This window comes from Lutjanus erythropterus, chromosome 24 (assembly GCF_056507025.1).
Source record: "Lutjanus erythropterus isolate fLutEry1 chromosome 24, fLutEry1.hap2, whole genome shotgun sequence".
Lineage (NCBI taxonomy): Eukaryota > Metazoa > Chordata > Actinopteri > Lutjaniformes > Lutjanidae > Lutjanus > Lutjanus erythropterus.
The window spans coordinates 2,923,388-2,944,585 of NC_139340.1; the positions used below are offsets into that span (position 1 = coordinate 2,923,388).

Genomic DNA, 21,198 nt, shown 5'->3' on the forward strand with positions numbered 1-21,198 from the left:
GTGGAATGGGAGGATTTATTATCCCTGCAACATTGCTTTTTAATGAGTTTGGTTCTTTCCACTTGATAATATTTAGCCAATGCTTTCATCTGTTGTGCTAAAAACATTTTATCATAGTTGTAAATATGTTTTAGAGCTAACATCAACCACTAAGTCTTGGATATTTTATCTCAGGACATTTGAAGCTTGGCAGGTATCCATCCATCCAATTAAAGGTCCCATTGTGCTCTAAATCTGTTGTTGTCTGGTGATATAATGTAGTCTCTATCACGGTAGATAAAAAGTTTGGCCTGTGTTTCAGTGACAGCGGAGCAGGCACGTCTTTCCTGCCAGGCTTTCTCAGCCTTGGAGGTCTTGTGGTTCATTCGAATTCCTCATGAAGAATAATCTAATTGAGAAACTCCTGCTGCCATCAGCGTCTGGACGGCACCAAGGCCACACACAGCAGCACAGAGCGAAGACAGAGAGGATATGTTCATGTCTGTGCCTTGGGAAATGACAAAAGATGCAGAGATTTCTTTCTTTCTCAGCCACTATCCAGTACGTACACGCGGTTTGAGTTCATTGTTAGACACTTTTAGAACCTAAAGCTATGAATCAACATGTATGTGACAATCTAAATTTTGGGTTTGTCCACATGTTGTACTTCTGCATGGAAAATATGCTGATTGTCCCAGATGCCAAGGTTGGAAAAGCTCAGTCTAGGCTCAAGGGCTAAGAATATCAAAGCCACTTCCTGCCTGGTCGCTGTCCGAGCCTGTTCTCCCAACATGGTTAAACATAACATGGTAGAAAGTCAGTCCAAGTGGAGAATCATCTAGAGATAAAGATCCTTAAAATCATACATTTTGGGCCTTATGGAAGTTGGTCGATTGGACAGATATAGTCCACCACTGGCTGTTTTCTTGGGGTTTTTTTTTCCCAGATTTTTGTCATTTTATTTAACACTATTTTCACATCTAACACAGTGAATTATGGATTTTTCTGACCAAAGCAGAGTTGGTGATTGACCAAGACAATTGTGGTGAGGTTCGGCACTTTTGTTTTATCTGTTGTTAAAACAAACAAACAAACAAAAAGTTTTATTGCAGCAGCATCATTGCTATACTGCATATAAAAGTAGTAAATAAACTTTATTTACTACTTTATACTTTACATTAACCAGCTCAGGCTTTGAATTTATTAACAGTTTAAAAAAACTGCAGTCTAAAATGTCCAAGTTGGACACAGAAAGACACAGACAGAGACAGACAGACAGACAGACAGGCAGTGTTTTTAAACTGTTAATAACTTCACAGTTTGAGCTGCTTCAGGTGTAATTCTCTCTGTATGAGGTTTTAACTGTCAAAAACAGCTTTAGGTCAATCAACCAATCAGAAGACAGGACTGACCTCCGGTTGGTGAAACTGGCCAACCACCTGTATGTTACAGCACAGAGAAATTTAAATACTGAAAGGACCGGAAGAAAGAAAGAATTTAACCTGAAGCAAATCAAGGTTTGAATTTATGAACAATTGAAATAGACCACAGACAAAAATGTCAAAATTGGACCTCGGCCAACAAAATCTATTTGTCCATTTGCTTCGGCAGTCACACCTCTGCGACCGGCACGACTTTTCCTACAATCTGATGTATAATTTGTGTATGTAGAGTGAACACTGTGGCTGTGGGTACGAGTTTAAGAGAAAATTTCTAGATGATTTTACAGCTCCTCTCCACTCTAGTGATGACATCATCCACTCTAGCTCTAACGACTGCACACAATACACACCCATTATAAAGACTGAAACACTGAAAATCTCCAGAAACTAAAACTGAGATTTCATTCAAACTGTTTTGATGTAAGCCGTAGCGTTTAGTTGTTCCTGTGCATAAGAAAATAAATAAAATAAGATGTTAGGCCAAACTATCAATTCAGAAATATAAAAGGCATCAATGTATCTTGAATCATCACACCCAATCATCATGTTTTAACAAATATGTTACATTATTAAAGCAAAATGCTCTAAAAATTACTTCACATGCAAGACACAGCATTCCCTGCAGACAAGAGCTAATGAAAGTATAAAAGACAATCACGAATGATAAAAAGGTACCAGAAAATTAAGGAACAACTGGTTTCAGTCAAGCAGACAGAGCTCATTTTTCTCTCTGTATTCATCTTAAGGTGGACGGACAAACTTGTCATTATATCATGAAAAAGAAGAACCTCAAAAGCAACATAATGAGGACTTTTTAATACTTAAAAAAAGCCTCAAATGTGGATAATCACATGCACCACAATGCACGTCACATGCAGTCTGACGCTGCACTAAAAGTCGACCTTTGAAGCAGGAGAAGAAGAAGAAGAAGTGTGTGAGTGTGTGTTGCAGAGTTTGGTGAATGCATAAAGCCCTGGGTTGTGCCGGTGCAGGCCTGCCGTGCGAACAGGCCTCCCTGCTGTAACAACAAACTGGACTCCTGCAGCGTTTGTTTGAGGTGGAGGGGAGGGGGAGGAGGGGGCTGGAGGGAGCTGTGAACTTCAGACGAAGGAGCCGTTGAGGAAAAGGCTGAACAGTTGAAGGAAAAGGGGCCCCGGGGTGCTGCAGGGGCCGCCACAGGAAATGGGTGGAGCTCGGTGGGAGGGAGAGTGACGGATCAGCGGCCAAGAAATGGGTGGTGGTGGTGGGAGTGGGGGTGAGGGTAGAGGAAGAAGTGAAAGCCATTGTGAAAACTTCAATATCTGCCCACTTAATGAAGTAAATGAGTCTGTCCAATATAAGAAAATACAAAAACTAAGTCAGATAGTGATTAATGCGTATATTTCTGGGTTGTTTATGTCATCAGAGTTATCAGATTTAAGATGACTCTGGTCTATCTCTTATCTCTCACACCAGCCTGGTGACACATCTCTAATTCGCTGTATTTCCAACTTATCAGCAGAAAACAACTGACTTGTCAGGGTCTTTATAGGCGGGATTTAGAAAGAGGATGTCAGCTTTCTGAAAAAGAAAAATTGCAACAAGCGAGAGATCAGAGCAGCAAATTATGAAAGATATCAAGTTTGATCATTACGTCCAGTTTAATCGGAGGTTTACGTTGGATATGGCACAACAGGAGCCAAGTGGTAGAGACACAAAACTGCAGTCGGGGCTCTCCATGCAACATTTTCAACCTTTTTTTCTACTTTTGGAGACAAGCTGACGTCAACCTGTCACACATTTCTTTATTGGTCACTGGCTTCAGGCACAACAGCCATGCCAGGCCGCCAGGCAACTGCTGCAACATGAACCTTATTTCCAGTGCACTGCTGCTAATCGCACATGTAGCAAGTTAGCTCAGTTCGTGGTGTTATGGGAAGCTGGTTTGACAGAGACTACAGCCCATGAGGGGATTTAATGTTACAGAGGCTGCAGTCGGGGACAGGAGGCGTGAAGCAGTCAAACAGTGAGTTTGTAACTTGGCGACTTAATTTCTAAGAGCACATCTTCCTTTGTGTTGACTAGTCTGTGAATATTTATTTTTAGTGAAATTCAAAGTTCTTTATTCCTGTGTTTTATACAGTGAGAGTTGTGACAGTTCAACTGTGTTGAAATAATTTAAGAAAAATTTCAGCCTCCTTGTTGGTTGTTCTCAGCGCTGCTAGCTGCACAGCTAACTGAGCTAACCGTGTCATGGCTTCTATATTAAGCAGCAGTTAGCGGTTACTTTAGCAACAAATAAATCTGTCTGTCCATGAGGAAACGCTAGGGTTATTTTCTCTATAAAATGATCCTGATTCACCAAAATGAGTGAATAAAGCTATTAAATTATGTTTTTGCACAGTCATTAGTGGCGTCATTAAATTCAGTGCAGCTATAGCTTAATTGTCGTATCATTGACTACACTGAAAAGAGGCGGTGCTGCTTGTTCTCCAGATGGAAGAAAACATGTTTGTCACATTCTCATGATTTTAATAGTTTTCAGGTTTTTGTTTTTCAGTTAAAATGAAAAATGTGACACAAAAATGCAAAGATCATTCATACTAATATCACAACATCTGTCTAAATAATTTCAATATAATTTTATTAACAATTATGCAGTCCTACCAGTATAAGATAAAGAACTGTTTTGAACTTGAGTGTAATAGGTCTCCTTTTAGTACAGATTTGAGGTACTTTACTTTTCGTTTTATGCTACTTTAAACTTCTTCATGTTCTTGGAGTTAATTTATCTGAATCAAAAACTCCCCTCTGATCTTTCAAAATAAAAGCGCTGCGAGCGAAGCTGCAAGGCCACACTGACAGAGCAGTTTGAAAGTAACCAGACTCCCGGCGCTGCCTCCAAACACATTTGTTCAGCCGACACTAAGTGACCGGCGCTGCCAAATAATTGATGAGTCCAAAGCAACAGGCTCTGCTGTCTGTTTCCTTTGGCAACAGTTCGAGGCTGTTGGAAAAACTTTGCCTTGTTTTCATGAGAACAGTTTCTGCAGATACGCACACACAGTAAAGAGCCAATAAGTCGGTTTTTACTGTTTCAGAGCACACAGACCATAATGTGTCTGCAGGGGGTTGATAGGGTTGTTAGTTGGTGCCAATGACTCACTGATTACTCGGCAGCAGCTGAGATTTCTGGCCTCAACTCCGTTCCAGAACAAAAACTCTCATTGATTCCAGCTAATTCTCAAACCAATAAAGTGAACGCTACATCAGATTTATTATTCCAGTGTTAGAGACTGGTGATATATCACCTCCTCACCAGACGTTTCTGTTGGATCTGACCTTGTTTACTACTTTGTTCTGGGAGAATTTACTGTTTTTGTCAATTACAGCTGAAGACGACTTTGTTTAAGTGACAAGAACTAAAATTTTATTGACTAATAGAGTAATAAATATCTATTTATCTATCTTAAAAATTCAGTAGATAAGCAGAAGCTAACCCAGATGCACAGCAGATTTTGAAAAAGCTTTCATTATATAAACAATTCGTAACTCGTCGTCTACCCTCTGTTTCATCTGTTATATTCAGAACTCCATTTGCAAATTAATCAAAAATAAAATCAGACAAAGATAAACAGTGCCATTAGCTTCATTTGGCTGCGTTTTTTTTGTCTGAATGATTTTATTTTACAACCAGGAAGCAAAAACACAAAACATGACACACAGCCAAGGAGTCAAAGCTAACAAACACTAAGTAAAAACTGCCCAAAACTGACTTAAGTGTCAGGTATTATTGACGGTATATTTTGTGGTTTTAGACAAAACAGCTAATATAAAGCAATACTATAGACATGATCTGTTTTACTAGATTTATTACTTATTGGTTCATTGTACAAACCTCTCATGTCACCTCTGTTATTTGTTTTTTTGCTATTATAATTCTTTATTTAAAGGAGTGTTGAGAACATTTCACCAGCTCTGCAGTTCCAGTTCCAGTATTACAAATCTGCAACATATTAACTGCATGATTTAAAACCCTTCCCCTCTCATTGCTCTTTTATGTTTTGTGTTGTTTTTATGACTTCAAATCTCTTGTTTTCTTTTTCAGTACATTCTTTTTATTCATTCATTATTGTTTTGAAAAATTGCCCTCAAATCTTCAAATGCTTGTTTTGTCAGACCGATAAGTTAAAAATCCAAATATATTCAATTTGCAATGATATAAATGTAGAAAAGCAGGAATTGATCACATTTGAGACACTGGAACCAGATAAAGTTTGGCATTTTCCTCAAAAAATGACAAAAAGAAATGATTCAATTAACAAAATAGCACTGGACATGAGACAATTAAATTTTTTTTGTTAAGGCTTTTGTAGAAAAATGCACAAACTATATGTACTGTGTGTTATTAACTACTGGTCAAAACAGTATTCTGATCTTTGAACCCACAATAGTTGCCAACTATTTTGATGATCAATGAATCTTTTTGAGCCTGTCAAATGTGAATATTTCCTTGTTTCTTTGCTCCATAATGACAGTAAACTCAACATCGAGACATTTGAAGATGTCATTTTGTGGTTTGGGAAACACTGATCAATATTTTTCACCACTTTTTGACATTGTATAAACCAAACAACTAATCGACTGATCAAGAAAATGATCAGCAAGATAAGTGATAATGAAACTAATAGTTAGTTGCAGCCCTTGTTGAGTATTATAGGCCAACTTGAAACTTTAAAAACAAAAGTAAAAAGTGGCAAATTTCAGAATAAATAATAAATATAATATAATTCCGTTATAACTGTTGATGAATTGGGATGTAGCATATGTAATACTGTACCTAATTTTGTATATTCATGAGTATCTTAATCTGTAATAATAAATAACAATTAATAAATTGATGGATCTGGATTATTTGATAAGTTGTTTGGTCTATAAAATGTCAGAAAATGGTGAGAAATGTCAATCAGTGTTTACCATAGTCCAAGATGACGTCCTCAAATGTCTTCCTTTTGTCCACCACTCAAAGATATTCAGTTTACTGTTAGAGAGGAGTAAAGAAACCAGAAAATATTCACATTTTAGAAGCTGAAATGTGAGAACTTTGACTTGTTTTTGACAACTAATCAATTAACTAGTTGTTGTAGCTCTAGACATTATCTCTTACAAGTGAAAGTCCTTAATTCCAAATTTTATCATCAACATATGCGTAAAATACCAAAAGTAAAAGTAGAGATTATGAAGATGGTCCATTACAGAATGTAGCATCACTAATGTTGTAGCTGGTTGAAGCTAATTTTATCTATTTTATATACTGCTGGATATCTTAATCTGTAATAATAGATCGTAGTTTATTTGCTGATTGTTTGTATTTTGTATTAATCTGAATCTGTATAAAGTAACACATAATAATGACCTTAAAATTGTACTTTAGCGCAGGACTTGCCTAAACGTATTTAGTTACATGACAAATGCTCATCTCTTTTCCGTTTCACTTCACACCTCCTGTTTCAGAGCAGGTCTGCTCCAAATATATAGAAAGCCATGAGGGCCAAATTTCACAGCCTCGCACTGATATAACCACCTCACAGCCCCGCCTCCTTTTACTGAAAATAGCCGCCTCGTCTGTCAGACTGTCTGGATCTGACGTCTGCTAATTTCAAAAGAGGCAGCAGAACAATATGAGGAAGCTCGCTGGAAACACTGGAATAAACTCACTGAGCTTCACGTATCTCCTGCGTCATGTTGACTGAAATATGGCAGAATATACAAGATTGTTTTTAAATCAATAACCTACTCAGAAGGACAGACTTGTCTTTAAAAAGAGTTTTTCCTCCTTCTGCTGCTTTTCTTGTACTTGATTTTAATGTAACATTTGGAGAACAAACAAGAGGCTGGATTACTAACTTTATTTAACAATTTCCCAAATTTACTAACTTCTATTAGTAAATAAAAGTTTCTCACTGCTGTTTAAAACACTGTAAATCAGATTAAAGTGTGTATGAATATATGTATGCATGAGTTGGGTTGCAGTCTAAACATTTACCACTCAGCCTAAATATTCTCTACTTCCATTATCAGTCACAAACAGACAACAGAGAAATTGTAGAAAGACTCTGTCAGCTGAATTTGTGCAGGATGTTTGACACTATTCTGTCTGTTTGTCTGGTTTAGTGCACTCACTGGAACTAAACCGGGTTCGAAAAGCTTTGCAATAAACTGTTTTCACTCACCCACTGTCTGTTTGTATTTCAGGTGAGTTTCCATGAAGTGGGTTTCCCACAGGAAACCAGCAGAGGTGGTGAGCGCCCACACAGAAACCCTAAAAGATTATCTACAAACCTACATATGATTCATATGTAAAGAAAAAAAAAAACCCTTAGAACTAATTTTAACTAGTCACATCAAAAAATCCCAGATGAAACTAAATTTCTATTCAAACCTCCCAACCTCATTTTGACACAAGTAACCCCAGGCTCCATTGAAAAATGTTGCTATTGTGGGAGTTACTGAATGAGGAGAAACATTATTAACTTTTTGAAATGCTGTCTACTACAAATTCTTTATAATTTGGGTCTTGTTGTAAATTCGGCAAGTGTGATACATATGCCCTATGGTTTGTCTCAGTGATTTATATTCATTAGTTCCCTCTCACTGCTCTCATAACATCAGTTTTTCATAGCATCACCAAACAGCAAATGCAAAATGCAAGTTTGGAGAGGGCAATGCATCTAACCTGACGAAACGGCTGGTCATACACAAAATAAATATATCCACAAGCTCAAGAGTACACCCTGTTTAATATCCTGAAAGCCAAGTCCCCCACATAGCTTCAGCTAACGTTAGCATGTCTGCAGCCAGCGCCCGAAACTTGACTCTCAATGGGCAACAAAACTTTGGGTGAGGCATTGACAAGCTGGTTGACATTTTAAGGTGATTAATTAGCTTGTGAGAGAAGTTTTTCACTGTCCTGGCTGACACTGGCTCAGCACTTTTCTGAAATTCCTTATCAAACATGCAACAGTGTGTGAGATTTATTAATCTGTCTGAAACCTCAGTATGAAACTCACACATTACAGGGAAATATGACATTATCCAAGCACTGCGGTAACAACAACAACATGACATGAAGGATATCACGTGTGCTTCCACCGAGACACAAACAACAGCGTTAAATACCCTGGTGACAGACTGACAGGCTGCAGGTTGTAGGGACTGGTTTGGGAGGTTGAGAAGGCGGCGAGTGTGGTGTGTAAAATACTCTAAATACATCATAAACTGTTCTAAATAATAATCATGTTGGATTTCTGAAATAAAAACCAAGGCATTCCAGTTTAATAATAATTTTGATAATATTATAATAAGAAGTAGTACACTCTCAGCTCCACTCTCACATACCAGGAGACACATGTATGCTGTACATGTCCCATTAATGTCAAATATAATGTTTTCTGACTTTAGCGACCTTTCACGTAGCGACCCTAAAACCTGCTGGAAACCCTGAGGTCAAGATGATAGTTTCACAGTTTGGACACTCACCGTTGAAGAAGCTCTTGACCTTCAGGTATCCAACGCTGAGGCGGAGCACGGACAGCTTGTCCAGCCGAGCTCTGACCTCATCGGTGAAGGGCAGCAGGCTGGTGAGCTTGTCCAGCTCGCCGTTGAGCCGGTCTCTGTGGCGTTTGGATGGGTTGGACTTGGCGCCATCGGGAGGTGGTGGTTTGGGGCTGCGGGAACAGAAAGAAGAAGGTTACTTTAGGACATTAGGAAGACAGAAAAAAAAAGGGGGTTACTACTTTAGCTCAGAAAAGTGGTCCAAACTGATAAAACTTTTCCAAACCTCAACTCTTTCTCTTTCGGAAAAGGTCAGTTTCCTGTGAGAGTTTGGGATTCAAAAAGGTCAAGACGAGTTTTACAAACAAGCTTGAGGCTAAATGTGCTCTGTGTAGTGACGTGTGTGAGTGCATCAGTGCAACAGCAGCTGGGATAAATAGAGATGACGCACAGATAACACAACACACAAGAAGACACACACAAGGAAAAGAGTATGAAAAAGTCTGAATTTGGGTGTCATTTAGGACTGCAACTAACCATTATTTCCACCATCGATTAAACTGTTGATTATTTTCTCAATGAACTGATTAACTGTTTGGTCCATAAAATGAGACAGTCCAAGATGACGTCCTCAAATGTCCTGTTTTGTCCACACCTCAAAGATATTCAGTTTACAGTCAGAGAGGAGTAAAAAAAAAACAGAAAATATTCACATTTAAGAAGCTAAAATCAGAGAATTTTGACTCATTTCTTTAAAAAAAAATTACTCAAACCCATTAATCAATTATCAAAGTAGTTGCCAATTATTTTATTAGTCGATAATTAATCAAGTCATTGTTGCAGCTCTAGTGTCATTTGTCCTTATGATTCTGAAACCAAAAACTTAAGACAGTGGTGTCACTTTTACAAAGGGCTGTAACTACTATTATTTCAATTATCATTATCCCCTGATAATATTTTCAATTAATCAATCATTACATCGCTAAAATGACACAAATGCTCGTCACAACTTTCCAGAATCCAAGTCAAAAGTGCAGTGAAGTTATCGATCGCCCTTTAGTGTGGCGTGGTCGTTTTTTTTCCTCTTAAGTCATTTTCATATTGAGATGTTTCTTCTTTATTTCAGTAACAGTCCGACCCTCCGGTGACACAGCATTAACATCACTTGCTTCTCACGTTTCTTTGCTTTAAATCTCTAAATCTTCCATAAAATGTTATACATAATGAATACATCTTTGTTCTCTAATCATTTCCATCACTAAGTGCACAATGCACATAAAAAAGACCAGAGGGGAAATAACTGATTCTGCACTAAGTTGAGGTGGAAAAGTTGACATAATGCAATGGAAACAAACACACAAAGTGAATAAATCATGACATACATGAAGCATGTGACTTCAACTTCACTTGCTACTCATGAAACAATGTTTCTGTCTTTGCGTCCAATTGGTTTTCCATCGTTTTGACTGGAGCTTGTCATCTTGTTGTCCCTCTTCTTCTGCAATGGTTTGATGGCACGCAACTGGCGAACGGCTTATCTCAAGGAACCAACTCCAAATATTCAGGATTGAAATGTGCATTAACCTAATTCACATCTTCTTATAGTGATTTTCTGGAAAAATTTGTTGTTCGTTGTTGTTGTGCTGCATTTGGAAGGAAACTTGACTTGACAGTGTATAAAGCTGACAAGATTTTGGAGTTTCGACCACCATAAGCACAAAATATAAATCTAAATAAAAATCTCCTCCTGCTTCTTTTTAACTGGCTAACGTACTACTAACGAACAATGCACATGCAACATTTTCAGATTTAAATTATATACTTCGTCTTCATCTTGTTTTTTCATGTAATCACATTCAACAATTTACAGGCCGAGTTGTTTTCCCTCACAGCTGCTGAATGTCAGGGATTAAAAGGTTTGCTGAGTGGAAAATAACGGACCACCTCGACTCTCCAGAGGCACAGCAGCAAGCTGCCTGCTCCATCCACTGTTGCCATGGGAACCAGGTCAGCAGCAGCAGCAGCAGCAGCCTGATATCACCTGTTCCAGGACTTGTTTATCACCTGTGTGTGTTCAACTCAGTTCGCTTCAGCTCGATAAACACGACTTAAACCCGGCAAAAAACTGATCCAGAGTCGGATGGAGCTGAGGATTCATGTCCTGTTGAAGCACTTCAGTTTATAAATTCACTGAGTGAGAGGAAATGAAGAGTTTCCCTTAATAAGACAAATAGTCACATTTATTTACTGTTTTAACTTGCAATGTCTATGTGACTCTAGGGTCTGAGTGAACTAAAGATAAGGATGTTATTCTAATAATCAAAGTAATATACCTGAGCCTCCTCCTGCAGAGAGACAGGCTGGAAAACCTGACGCGACGTTGAATTTTAATCAGTGGGGAGATTTAAGTGTCTCATGATGGTCTAAAAGTTGTTTTCCATCCTGACAGAAGGAAAAAGTTAACCAGTGATTTTTTCTTATATGATGGTCTACTTAAGATACTTAATTAGGCTCCACTTTCACTGGTTCCACCTTCTAAAATGAGAGGAGTTGGTGCTCGTCTTTGTCATACTGTCTCTACTGAAGTGAATATTTGTAGTTTGGACAGTTGATCAAATAAAACAGACAAAATAATAGAGCTGCAGTCAACCAAAGAAACTCTTGAAGAGTTACAGTTGCCATAAACAAACATTCCTGACCATTTTTACTGCCATTTCCACATCAGTTTATATTACTTTGACTGAAGCTGCAACGATTAATCAATTATGAACTGATTAATAAATTAATCGCCAACTATTTTGAGAAGTGATTCATTGTTTTGAACATTTTTTTTACTGATAAGAAGTCCACATTCCCTTGATGTTTTTTTTGGCTTAAAGTGAAGCCAAAGTCATCATTGCCACAGCCTGTTGTCATGACAACAAAACTTTGACTTTAGTATCATGAGACTGATGATAATAAAATGATATTTGAGACTGAAGCGATACTGGTTTAGTACTCGATAGCTAACAGATCAGAAACAGAACATCCACAAGTGACATTAATATGATTATCACTCAGTACGCTTCCGTTTTCACAAGCAAAGGTGTAAGCCCTTCAAAAGAAATGCCAGTTCACACATTTACAAGTTCTAGCCAGAGAACAACCCTGTTACTTCACACATTTGCAGTACAACTGCAGTGCAAAGCGACACAATGCAGAACTGCTTCCTCTGGCTTCAGTCTAATATTTATCTGCTTTAAAACAAAGGATGCTAAATTAAAGCTGCTCACTCAGGCCTGATAAGCTTGTCTGTTCTGTTTTAAGAGGTAAATGAAGCCTGCTCTCTCTGCAGGCTGTTTGCAGGTCTGTGTCTGTAACTGAACTCCCATGACCGGCGGTAAACCCGGCGGCTTCTCTTCTGTAACTCAAACCAGACCTTCGCCATACAGAGGGGCTTTTCTTTTTCCCAGAGAGGGTGTGAAGCCATGCTGGAGCACCTCAGACCTGCCCTGGAGCTTTAGTTTGGTTGATTTTGGGTCACATGTATTTAACCAAAACACATTGGTGGAGCTCTGTGGTGACACTTTAAGAACACTCTTATTTTTTGCATTTTTCACCCTCTATTATTTTTTATATTTTTATTCACATGGTGCATTAATTTAATGAGTTTTCCAAACCTCTCTGGTTCTTTCACTCCAAAATATTTCCAAATCAGCACAGAGAACAACAAGAGAGACTGAAAAAAAAATGATATCAGAATAGAAACAAGTTCTGCTCAGTGATTCTTATCTTACCTTAACTTCTGCTTTCTACTCAAACATTCAAAGTTTCCAGACCACTATATGACTGATTTGACTGTTTAATTCTTTATATAAATCTACAAACCAATAGCTAAATACTGCGCTGGTTTGGCTCAACCGCCACTAAATCACAGCCAAGACAAGCAACAAACGAAAGCTGTCATCAGGCAAAATCTGCAAAACGATCCTGTCGAATGAATTCGGAGCAGTTTTTGCAGCACAAGGCTGGTTCAAAGCTGCAGAGGGGTGAAGAATAACTTCCTTCTGCCCTCCACTGAGACAGTCGGTGTGAAAAGTTCTTTAATTTAGCTGATTTATTTCTTCATCTTATTTAAATAAACAGTGTCTAAATATTATAAATATAGCCATGAATGCTAATTCTCAAATTTGGAAACAGCAGTCCAACAAAACACTCCCAACTCAAGGTCCATTTACTCGCTTTTTCTTGGAGTTTTCAGTCAGTCTTCATCAGCGGACAGGGTTTAACTTTGATCCAGCATGGACAAGAAGCCCAAAAAGTGTTTTATGCGTGTTATGAGTAAAGGGTCTCAGTCTCTGTAGTCTCTTAGTTGTGTTTACTAGAAAAATAATGACCACGACATGGAGATGTACTGTAATGAACAGCAGCACCAGCTTCTTTTTAATTTCTCTCCCACATGTCAAAAACTGAACTCAAGTCACAACTCTGTGGCAACTCTGAGGGGACACACTACATCAAATACAGAAGGCTTTTAAATCATGATGTTGCCGTGATGAAAGGCTCAGTGATCGATGACTGTCAGCCAGTTTGTTGGGCGACTGGCCCAACACTACTTAGATTTATGATATATACACCAATTGTTATAGAAAACTCCCTGAAAACAGCTAAAATAAAGAAAAATGTCACCGATAAATCATGAAAAATGACCTTGTAAACTTTCAGCACCGACAGTACATATAGACTATAAAACATTATTAATAACAACAACATTATTTGTCATTTAGATGTGAGTAAATTAAAGTTTTGTGGATTTTAAACTGCTTCTCAAACAAAAACAGCTATTCAAAGACACCACCTTTGCGTATGGGAGACAAAAAATTCATCATACTGAATGACAAAGACTTCTGCAGTAATAATTAACTAAAGTCATACTGAACAATATTTGAATTTCAGCAGGTTTCAGTCAGGCTGGGTGTTGTAATAACCCAGTGCCACGTAGGATTGTAACTTCTCAAGTGAAACGAAACTTGCATTTGGTCCTTTTTCTACCCAGAGCTACAAAAAAAGGCTATTTCTATGTTCTTTTATCGCAGCTGATCACTGGTGCGAGCTGTGGTGTGGTGAAGTTGTGGTGTGGTTGAGGGGAGGTGGCGGTTCAGTGTGCGGAGACGCCACCAAAATGTTCCTAAGTACGGTTTTACTACACTCCTGTGGCATCTGATTAAAATAAATGAATAAAATGCAGAAGAATTTATTTCAGGAACGCTTCCATTCACATGGTGGGTATCAAATAGGGATGTTCACAGATAATCATGAATCAATTAAGACAATTTGTCAAATAAGGAAAAAGAGAAGAAAGGTGTTTTGTTAGTCTTTTCAATTAGTATTGATTATTAGTATTAATTGGTTAAGAAAAATGCACAAAAATTACAACTCTACTATCAAATAAAGTAAAAAAAAAGTTAAAAAAGTATCAAATGAAGATTTTTTTCTACACAATACTACACAATACTGCCCTACAGTACAACAAAGCTGATTAGTTGAACTGAAAAGACAACAACCTGGATATATCAATGATAATTGTTAACCAAATAATTTTGTAAAGTGATAGTTTTATCCTCTCACATGTGAAGATTCCCTCATTAAAGCAGAAAAATCTCTAATATTCAATTTACGATAACATAAGACAAACTAACGCAGCTTTAGTTTGGCTCGCATGATAGCAAATTAAATATTTTGATTTTTTTGACTGTTGCTCAGATGAAAAAAAAGCTGTTCAAAGACGTCAGCTTTGGCACTGGAAACTTGTGATGGGAATATCTGACTATTTCTTTAAACATTTTAGGCCAAAAAACAAGTCATTTAACGTCAAAGTCTGCTTCAGATTGACAGATAATCGTTAGCCACAGACCTAATAAACAACATCAGATCATGTTTCAGCGTGTTGCTCAAGAAGCGTTCAGCAGAGCAGCTCTGGTTGTTGTGGGAATTGAACCTGTGACCTTCCAGTTACAGGTTGGTCTCACACAGAGCAGCTGCATGTCTGCTGCTCCTCAAGTTAAATCAGGTTCAGATGTTCCTGCTGATGACTCCGCCGGGGATTTGAGGTCAGGTGAGGCCAATCGTGAAGCTAACGCTCAGTGTGTGCGTGTGTGGATAACTATCACTGTGTGTGTGTGTGTGCGTGTGCACCTGCATGACTGCATACTTTCGAGGCACTCTGACCCTTTAACCTCCTGATCAGTGCTGCCTTCAAGTGTCAAAATCTGCAGCCTGAAGATGCACAAAACACGGACCGACACTCTCCAAACTTTTGGAGCGCTGATTAGCTGAAAGCAAATGTTTTATAGCTCAACAGCTTGAAGTAGGACAACATGCACACAAAAACACACAAATTATTGCCATCAGTGGCTTGTATTATTGGTGATATTATAACTGTGATTTTTCTTATTGCTCAAGCATCAAAATCTCAGCTGAAATACTCATTGCCTGCATGGATGCAATCAAAAGCACAAAATATTGTACAAGACAATCCTTGATATTCAAAGTCAAAGGAGTATGCATGAAAATTTTACATAACATAGAGATGAAAACAGAAGTTTAATACAAATATCAACCCTACTGAACGAGTTCCTGTCACTAGTGACTGTGGGCTGCTCTGAACCTGCAACAGCTCAACATCCTCCCAAGATTCACTGGCTTTTATCTTTCATCACTGTCTATTTTTGCCATATCTGTGAAATCTTAAATATTATTTGCAGGTTTTACGAAATAGAAAACAGGAAGGAGATGTTAAAGGCTCTCAAAATGTAATTCTATGAAGCTGAGGTTTGATTTGACAAGCTTTTACACGGTAATATGCAATCCTATGATATAATTTTACAGTTTAACTGCTTCCAAAAGGACCAAAATGCCTTGAAAAATACTACTACGAGGTAAAATAATTTGTGTCTGGGCTGTCAGAGTACAAGACTGCACAGGTTCACTGCTTCACACTGAGAGGCCAGGTCATGCCTGTTGCCTTCCGTAAAATATGTTAAATTAAGATGACCAGTGTGATAAAATATACAAAAAATATACAAGATAAACGCTCCCAAAAAAGGACGAAGCTGTAAAAGTACTGGCAGGAGAGTGGGTGAAGTTTTCAATCAGCAAAAATCTGAGTTCATAAGCTAACTGCTCTCAAACTTGATCAAAATGCAGGCAACAACTCATGCTGGGAAGGTAAGAGAAGCCCTCTCTGAACCAGCTACTCAGAAAAACGATATCTAAAAATAACATTAAGAACAACACATCCTCAAATGTAGGTGCAGCTTACTATGAAATATGTTCAATTTAGAAGAAATGTAGTCACCAACTTCTCTCTAAAAGAACAAAAATATCTCTAAAACATCAAAATAAAACCAAAACTAGGATTAGGAAGCAGAACAACTGACATACAGACTTAAATGTCACAGGTTAGCTGCTCTCAAAACACCTCTAAAAATAACATTTAGAGGCAGAAAGTGAGTAGTCTACTGTGAAACATGTTAATTTTAGATTACATGTAGCACAAAATGTCAAAAACAAATCTAAAGAAAGGTTAGCTGGATACAGAGTGGAATTAAGATCTACACATGTATGATTTTACAGGTTAACTACTATAAAAACACCAAAATGCAGCTAAAAATAACATTAACAGGCAGAACAACTCATGCAGAGAAAGTTAAAAATGCTAAATTTAGACGTAGATAATGAACAGCCAGTTCAGCAACAAATGGAATGTGGAGGATGTGATGTCTTGAAAAACTCAAAGTCAAAAACACTAACCAAAAAGCAGCTACACAACTCATGTCTGGACTGTAAGAGTTGTCTATTGTGAAATATGAAATAAAGTAAGACACAACGTAACAAAATACTACCAAACTGCAGCTAAAGGCAACATTAGGAGGGAGAAAAATCATGCATAGACTTTAAGAGTAGTATACAATGAAATATGTTAAGATTTCACAGGTTAACGGGTCTTAAAATTGACCAAAATGCAGCTAAAAATAACATTAAGAGGAAGAGCAACTCATCCCTCCACTGTAGGTGTAGCCTACTATGAAATACATTAAATTAAGATGAAATATAATAACCAACAAGAACAATCCATCCCCCAACTGTAGCTGTACAGTAGATGACTATGAAATATGTTCAATTTAAAAGAAATCTAATGATCAACTTCTGTCTAAAAGAACCAAAATACCTCAAAGATTACAAAAGTAGGAGACAGAACAACTCATGTCTAGACTGTAAGAATAGTCTACTGTGAAATATGTTTAATATCACAGGTTAAATATTCTTAAAAAAAAAGGACCAAAATGCCTCTAAAATTACATTAAGACCCCATGCAAGCACATGTAGACTAAACATAAAACCACTTTGTTACAAAGATGCCCAGCAGAAATGTGAATATTGACTTTATTTACTTTCAAATGTCTGATTTCACACTCAAAACCACTTTATTTTCTTGTTTTTCAGCTACTAAATGCACAAACTCTGAGGGAAAAGCCTGACTGACCTGTAACTGCAAAATAAATGTGTGTAAATGTGGACATTGGCCCTGACGAAGCCCCCCACCCCCCCTTCTCTTCCCTCCCTCCTGTAAATAAGACATCTGCTTCCAATAATACTCCAGAACACGACATATCTGAAATCGAGGCGAGATGGCTATCGCTGCATTCCTGACGGCACAACTCCCTGCAAGAACAATGAGCAGCCAGTGTTGTTGCTGCTCGCTTTATCTACCAAATCTGTCCTGGAAGGGGCGTGTGTGTGTGTGAGTGTATATACGAGTGTGTGTGTGTGTGTGTGTGTATGAGAGAGTGTGGGGTTTTGTTGGACTTGAAGAAACACTCCCCTGCATTCACACAAAGGCACTTTGTCTCCGACGGGGCAACGACACCTCTGCAGAACAAAAGAAACTAAATACGATGTTGGCGTCTGTTCCCTGTTGGAGTTATGATACAGGAAAAAAAAAAAAAAGAGCACATGAGGAGAATCAGAGCTGCACAGATATCAGGCTCACTAAGTCAATAACAGAGATGATACTGAATGCAGATGTTCCACATGTTTAAATTTGATCATTTCAACACTAAAAACAGGTTCAGGATTGTATGTTTATTCTCTAATTTGTCTTTATAGATGTCTTTTGTTGTTTTGCCTTTTCTTGCCAAAATCAGTTCACATTTTACTTGACATTTAACTTGAACACGTAAAAAAACTGCCTTTTAAAATTATAATAAACATTAGAGCTGCCACGATTAATCAAATAATCAAAGATTAAATTGATTAAATCTGCTAAAGCTTTATGGTACCACTCAGATTGCACCGCAATGGATAAGGAAACAAAATCCTCTGAATGGCAAGTTCGGCGGCAAAGTTCTGCCAGATGAGCCTGTCGACAAAACCAAGTAACCAGGAGGTTACTGTGATGTGAAATGTGTTACCAGCGGAGAACGTGTAGCCTGAAATACCATCTGCTCGCCAGGCAGCCCTGTTACAGACCACTCAACAGTGTGCAAGGACACCTGACATCGAGGAGGATGAGGGTCTGTGCAAAATTTGGATCGCATCCGAATATGACTGCACTTATGAATTACTTTGTGTGATTTGGTTCATGTGTGAGGGATCAAGGCAATGGAAAATTTAGCTAACCAATGTACATGTTGTACAATGAGTGTGTTGTTAATGCTTAAAACACAGAGGCTGTTTATCTTTATTAGTTTAAGTTATTATATTAGGTTGTGTGACTTTGTATCCGTTAAATACTGTTGTTTGACTGTTGATGAGGTGACCATCAGTCAAATCAATCCCTGTCCTGTGTGTGTGAGTACATATTGATCCTGCCCATATATACTCTTCTTTGTTTTCAAGTTCCACTTGCCTCCAACGCCCCTGTCACACATTCATGTGTGACTTTGTCCAGGTTCAACATCAGTGCACATCCTGATCTGGTACATGGTCTGGAAACTTGTTCAATAGTTTAAATAACCAGATAAGGTCTGGTTTAGGCTAATCAAGTTAATTTAATACCTGACAATACAGGCACTTCATCACATTGATGCAAAAATCCTGCAGACTAATATTCATGGTACATATCAACATCATTCCTGACATTATTCCACAATATATGAGCATATTTTATGTTAGAGTAATTGTTACATCCATGTTTTATTTGTTTTTATTGTGTGAATTGAAATCAACAGTTCAAGGGTTCAACTTATTTGCCCATAAAAGAAATAAATAGCCACCCCATAAACCCAGAGATGAAAACAACAGAGCAGCATCTCGGTTACATCACTGTGTTTTACTGGTGTCATAACGTCTGGGAAGTGAAAGTCGGGAGACTGATGTCCGTCACATGTCAGTCATGAGAGAAACAGAGCGTCGACTGCAGCGGGCTGCTCAGCAACACATCATCACATAACACAGCAGAATGACCTCTGCACCCAAAACAAAACAAAAACATCTGACCAGCTGCAACTGCTGACCGCTTCTGGACCAGTTTGTGTTGTCCAACTCTGGATTCACATGCATGTTCCACATTTTACTGTCCTGACAGAACATCACTGTGTTCTTTTATGTTTCTTCTAATGAAGTTCCAACGTCACTGACATCCAGCCATCATAACAAGAGACATATTAAAGTAGGGCTGCAACTAATCAGCTAAGCTAAGCTCAATGTTAAACTAATGTACATTACATTCATTTTGCATTTCATTTTGCTATTTTTCAAGTTTTTTGTTATTTTCACTCACACAACCTTGCATGTAATGAGAAATGTTTTGATTTTTAACTTAAAATCAAGCCAAAAGTATGTGGACACCCCTGTCAGCACTCCTTTGTGTCTGAGGCTGTTTTTCATTGTTTTTTTGGGGAGATCTTTTGCTAACAATGTCTAAATTTAGATAGTAGATATCAAATATAAGTGACTTCCCCCTAAATTTAAAATCTGAATGCAGACTAGAGGAGAAATGCTATTTAATAACCCTGACTTCAACTAGGAATTGGGTTTAACAGCATTTTATTGAACACAGATTCAAAGTCCAGTAGCAGGTCCACTTCTCTTTTCTTTTTAAGGTAGCTTTTTAAGGTAGGGACATGAAAACTGAGGTGAAACCACAGAGATCCTCCTGAGCTGAAAAGGTGAAGGTTTTTCACCACATTTTCAGTCACTGCTCTGTGACCTTCATTTACCTCATTCTTCCTTCAGATGGGAGGGAGCACACCGTTTGCTCCTCGCCGAGCTACAACTGCAGGAGCAGTAAGTAGAAGTACTTTTTCATTCAGCACATATCCATTACATAAATATCAGATTATTCTGCATGATGTTCCACCACTACAGGTCACAGAATCTGTACAGTAAATAAATATTTAAGTGAAGGCTGTTCCTCCTTTTGTCATGAGTACTCTCTGAAAGCAAATATTGTAGTTGGCAGTCATTTTGTTGGTTTTGGCTGAGTGTGTTCACACTTCAACTTTACATTTAAGATAAAGAGATAGTTCAGATTCTTTGAAGTGGGGTTATATGAGGTATGTATCCATGGTCAGTGTATTCCCTACAGTAGATTGTGGTCGACAGTTTGGAGAAGCAGCAGGAGTACTGGTGTAGGAAGCTAAGCAATGTACTGCAAAATGTATTATGTATATATTTTCACTGCAGCCTTTTCTGATGGAAAACATTTATATAAGCCAAATAACACTTCCAATTAACTCTTTACAACACAGAAGTCACACAATGACACAAACTAACAAATGGGTCGAGGCTATTTACTGGGAGGTAAAACAACCATGTTTTCCAATGGAGTTTGGTTGCTTTGAGAGATTTGGCTTATATTGTCTCCCATCACAAAAGGCTGTCTAACAGTAAGGTCAAGTGGTTAAAATATTCTAAATATAACATGCACGGATAAATACAAAAATATATGGATATGGATAAATACCTCAAACAACCACACTTCAAATAATCCAAACTATCCCTTTAATCCCATGAGTTAGCATGTTTACGTCACCTTTTTTCCTCAAAAAGGATCTGGATGTTCAGATACTATTACTACAGTCACGATGCTAATTTTGTTTGCATCTAGCTAATGCAATAAGTGCGTCACGATATCTGATTATAATTAAATAATTTGTTGCCATTTTTTTGCACATGCTTAGGTCTTGGCTGACCACTTCTATTTAAAAAGGAAAAATATGGAAAGTAGAGGCACTAAAAAGATAAAAAGGAAAAGGAACAA

The 21,198-nt window shown here is 37.9% G+C and overlaps 1 protein-coding gene across 1 annotated transcript in view; it reads right to left on the bottom strand.

Moving 5' to 3' along the window:
- The window catches only part of LOC146304515 (aryl hydrocarbon receptor-like), a 93,286-nt gene that overhangs the window by 65,195 nt on the left and 6,893 nt on the right, over window positions 1-21,198 (bottom strand). Inside the window, exon 2 of the mRNA XM_084713340.1 lies at window positions 8,940-9,127. Within this exon, the coding sequence (XP_084569466.1) occupies window positions 8,940-9,127 (188 nt within the window). The remainder of the gene's footprint in view (window positions 1-8,939; window positions 9,128-21,198) is intronic.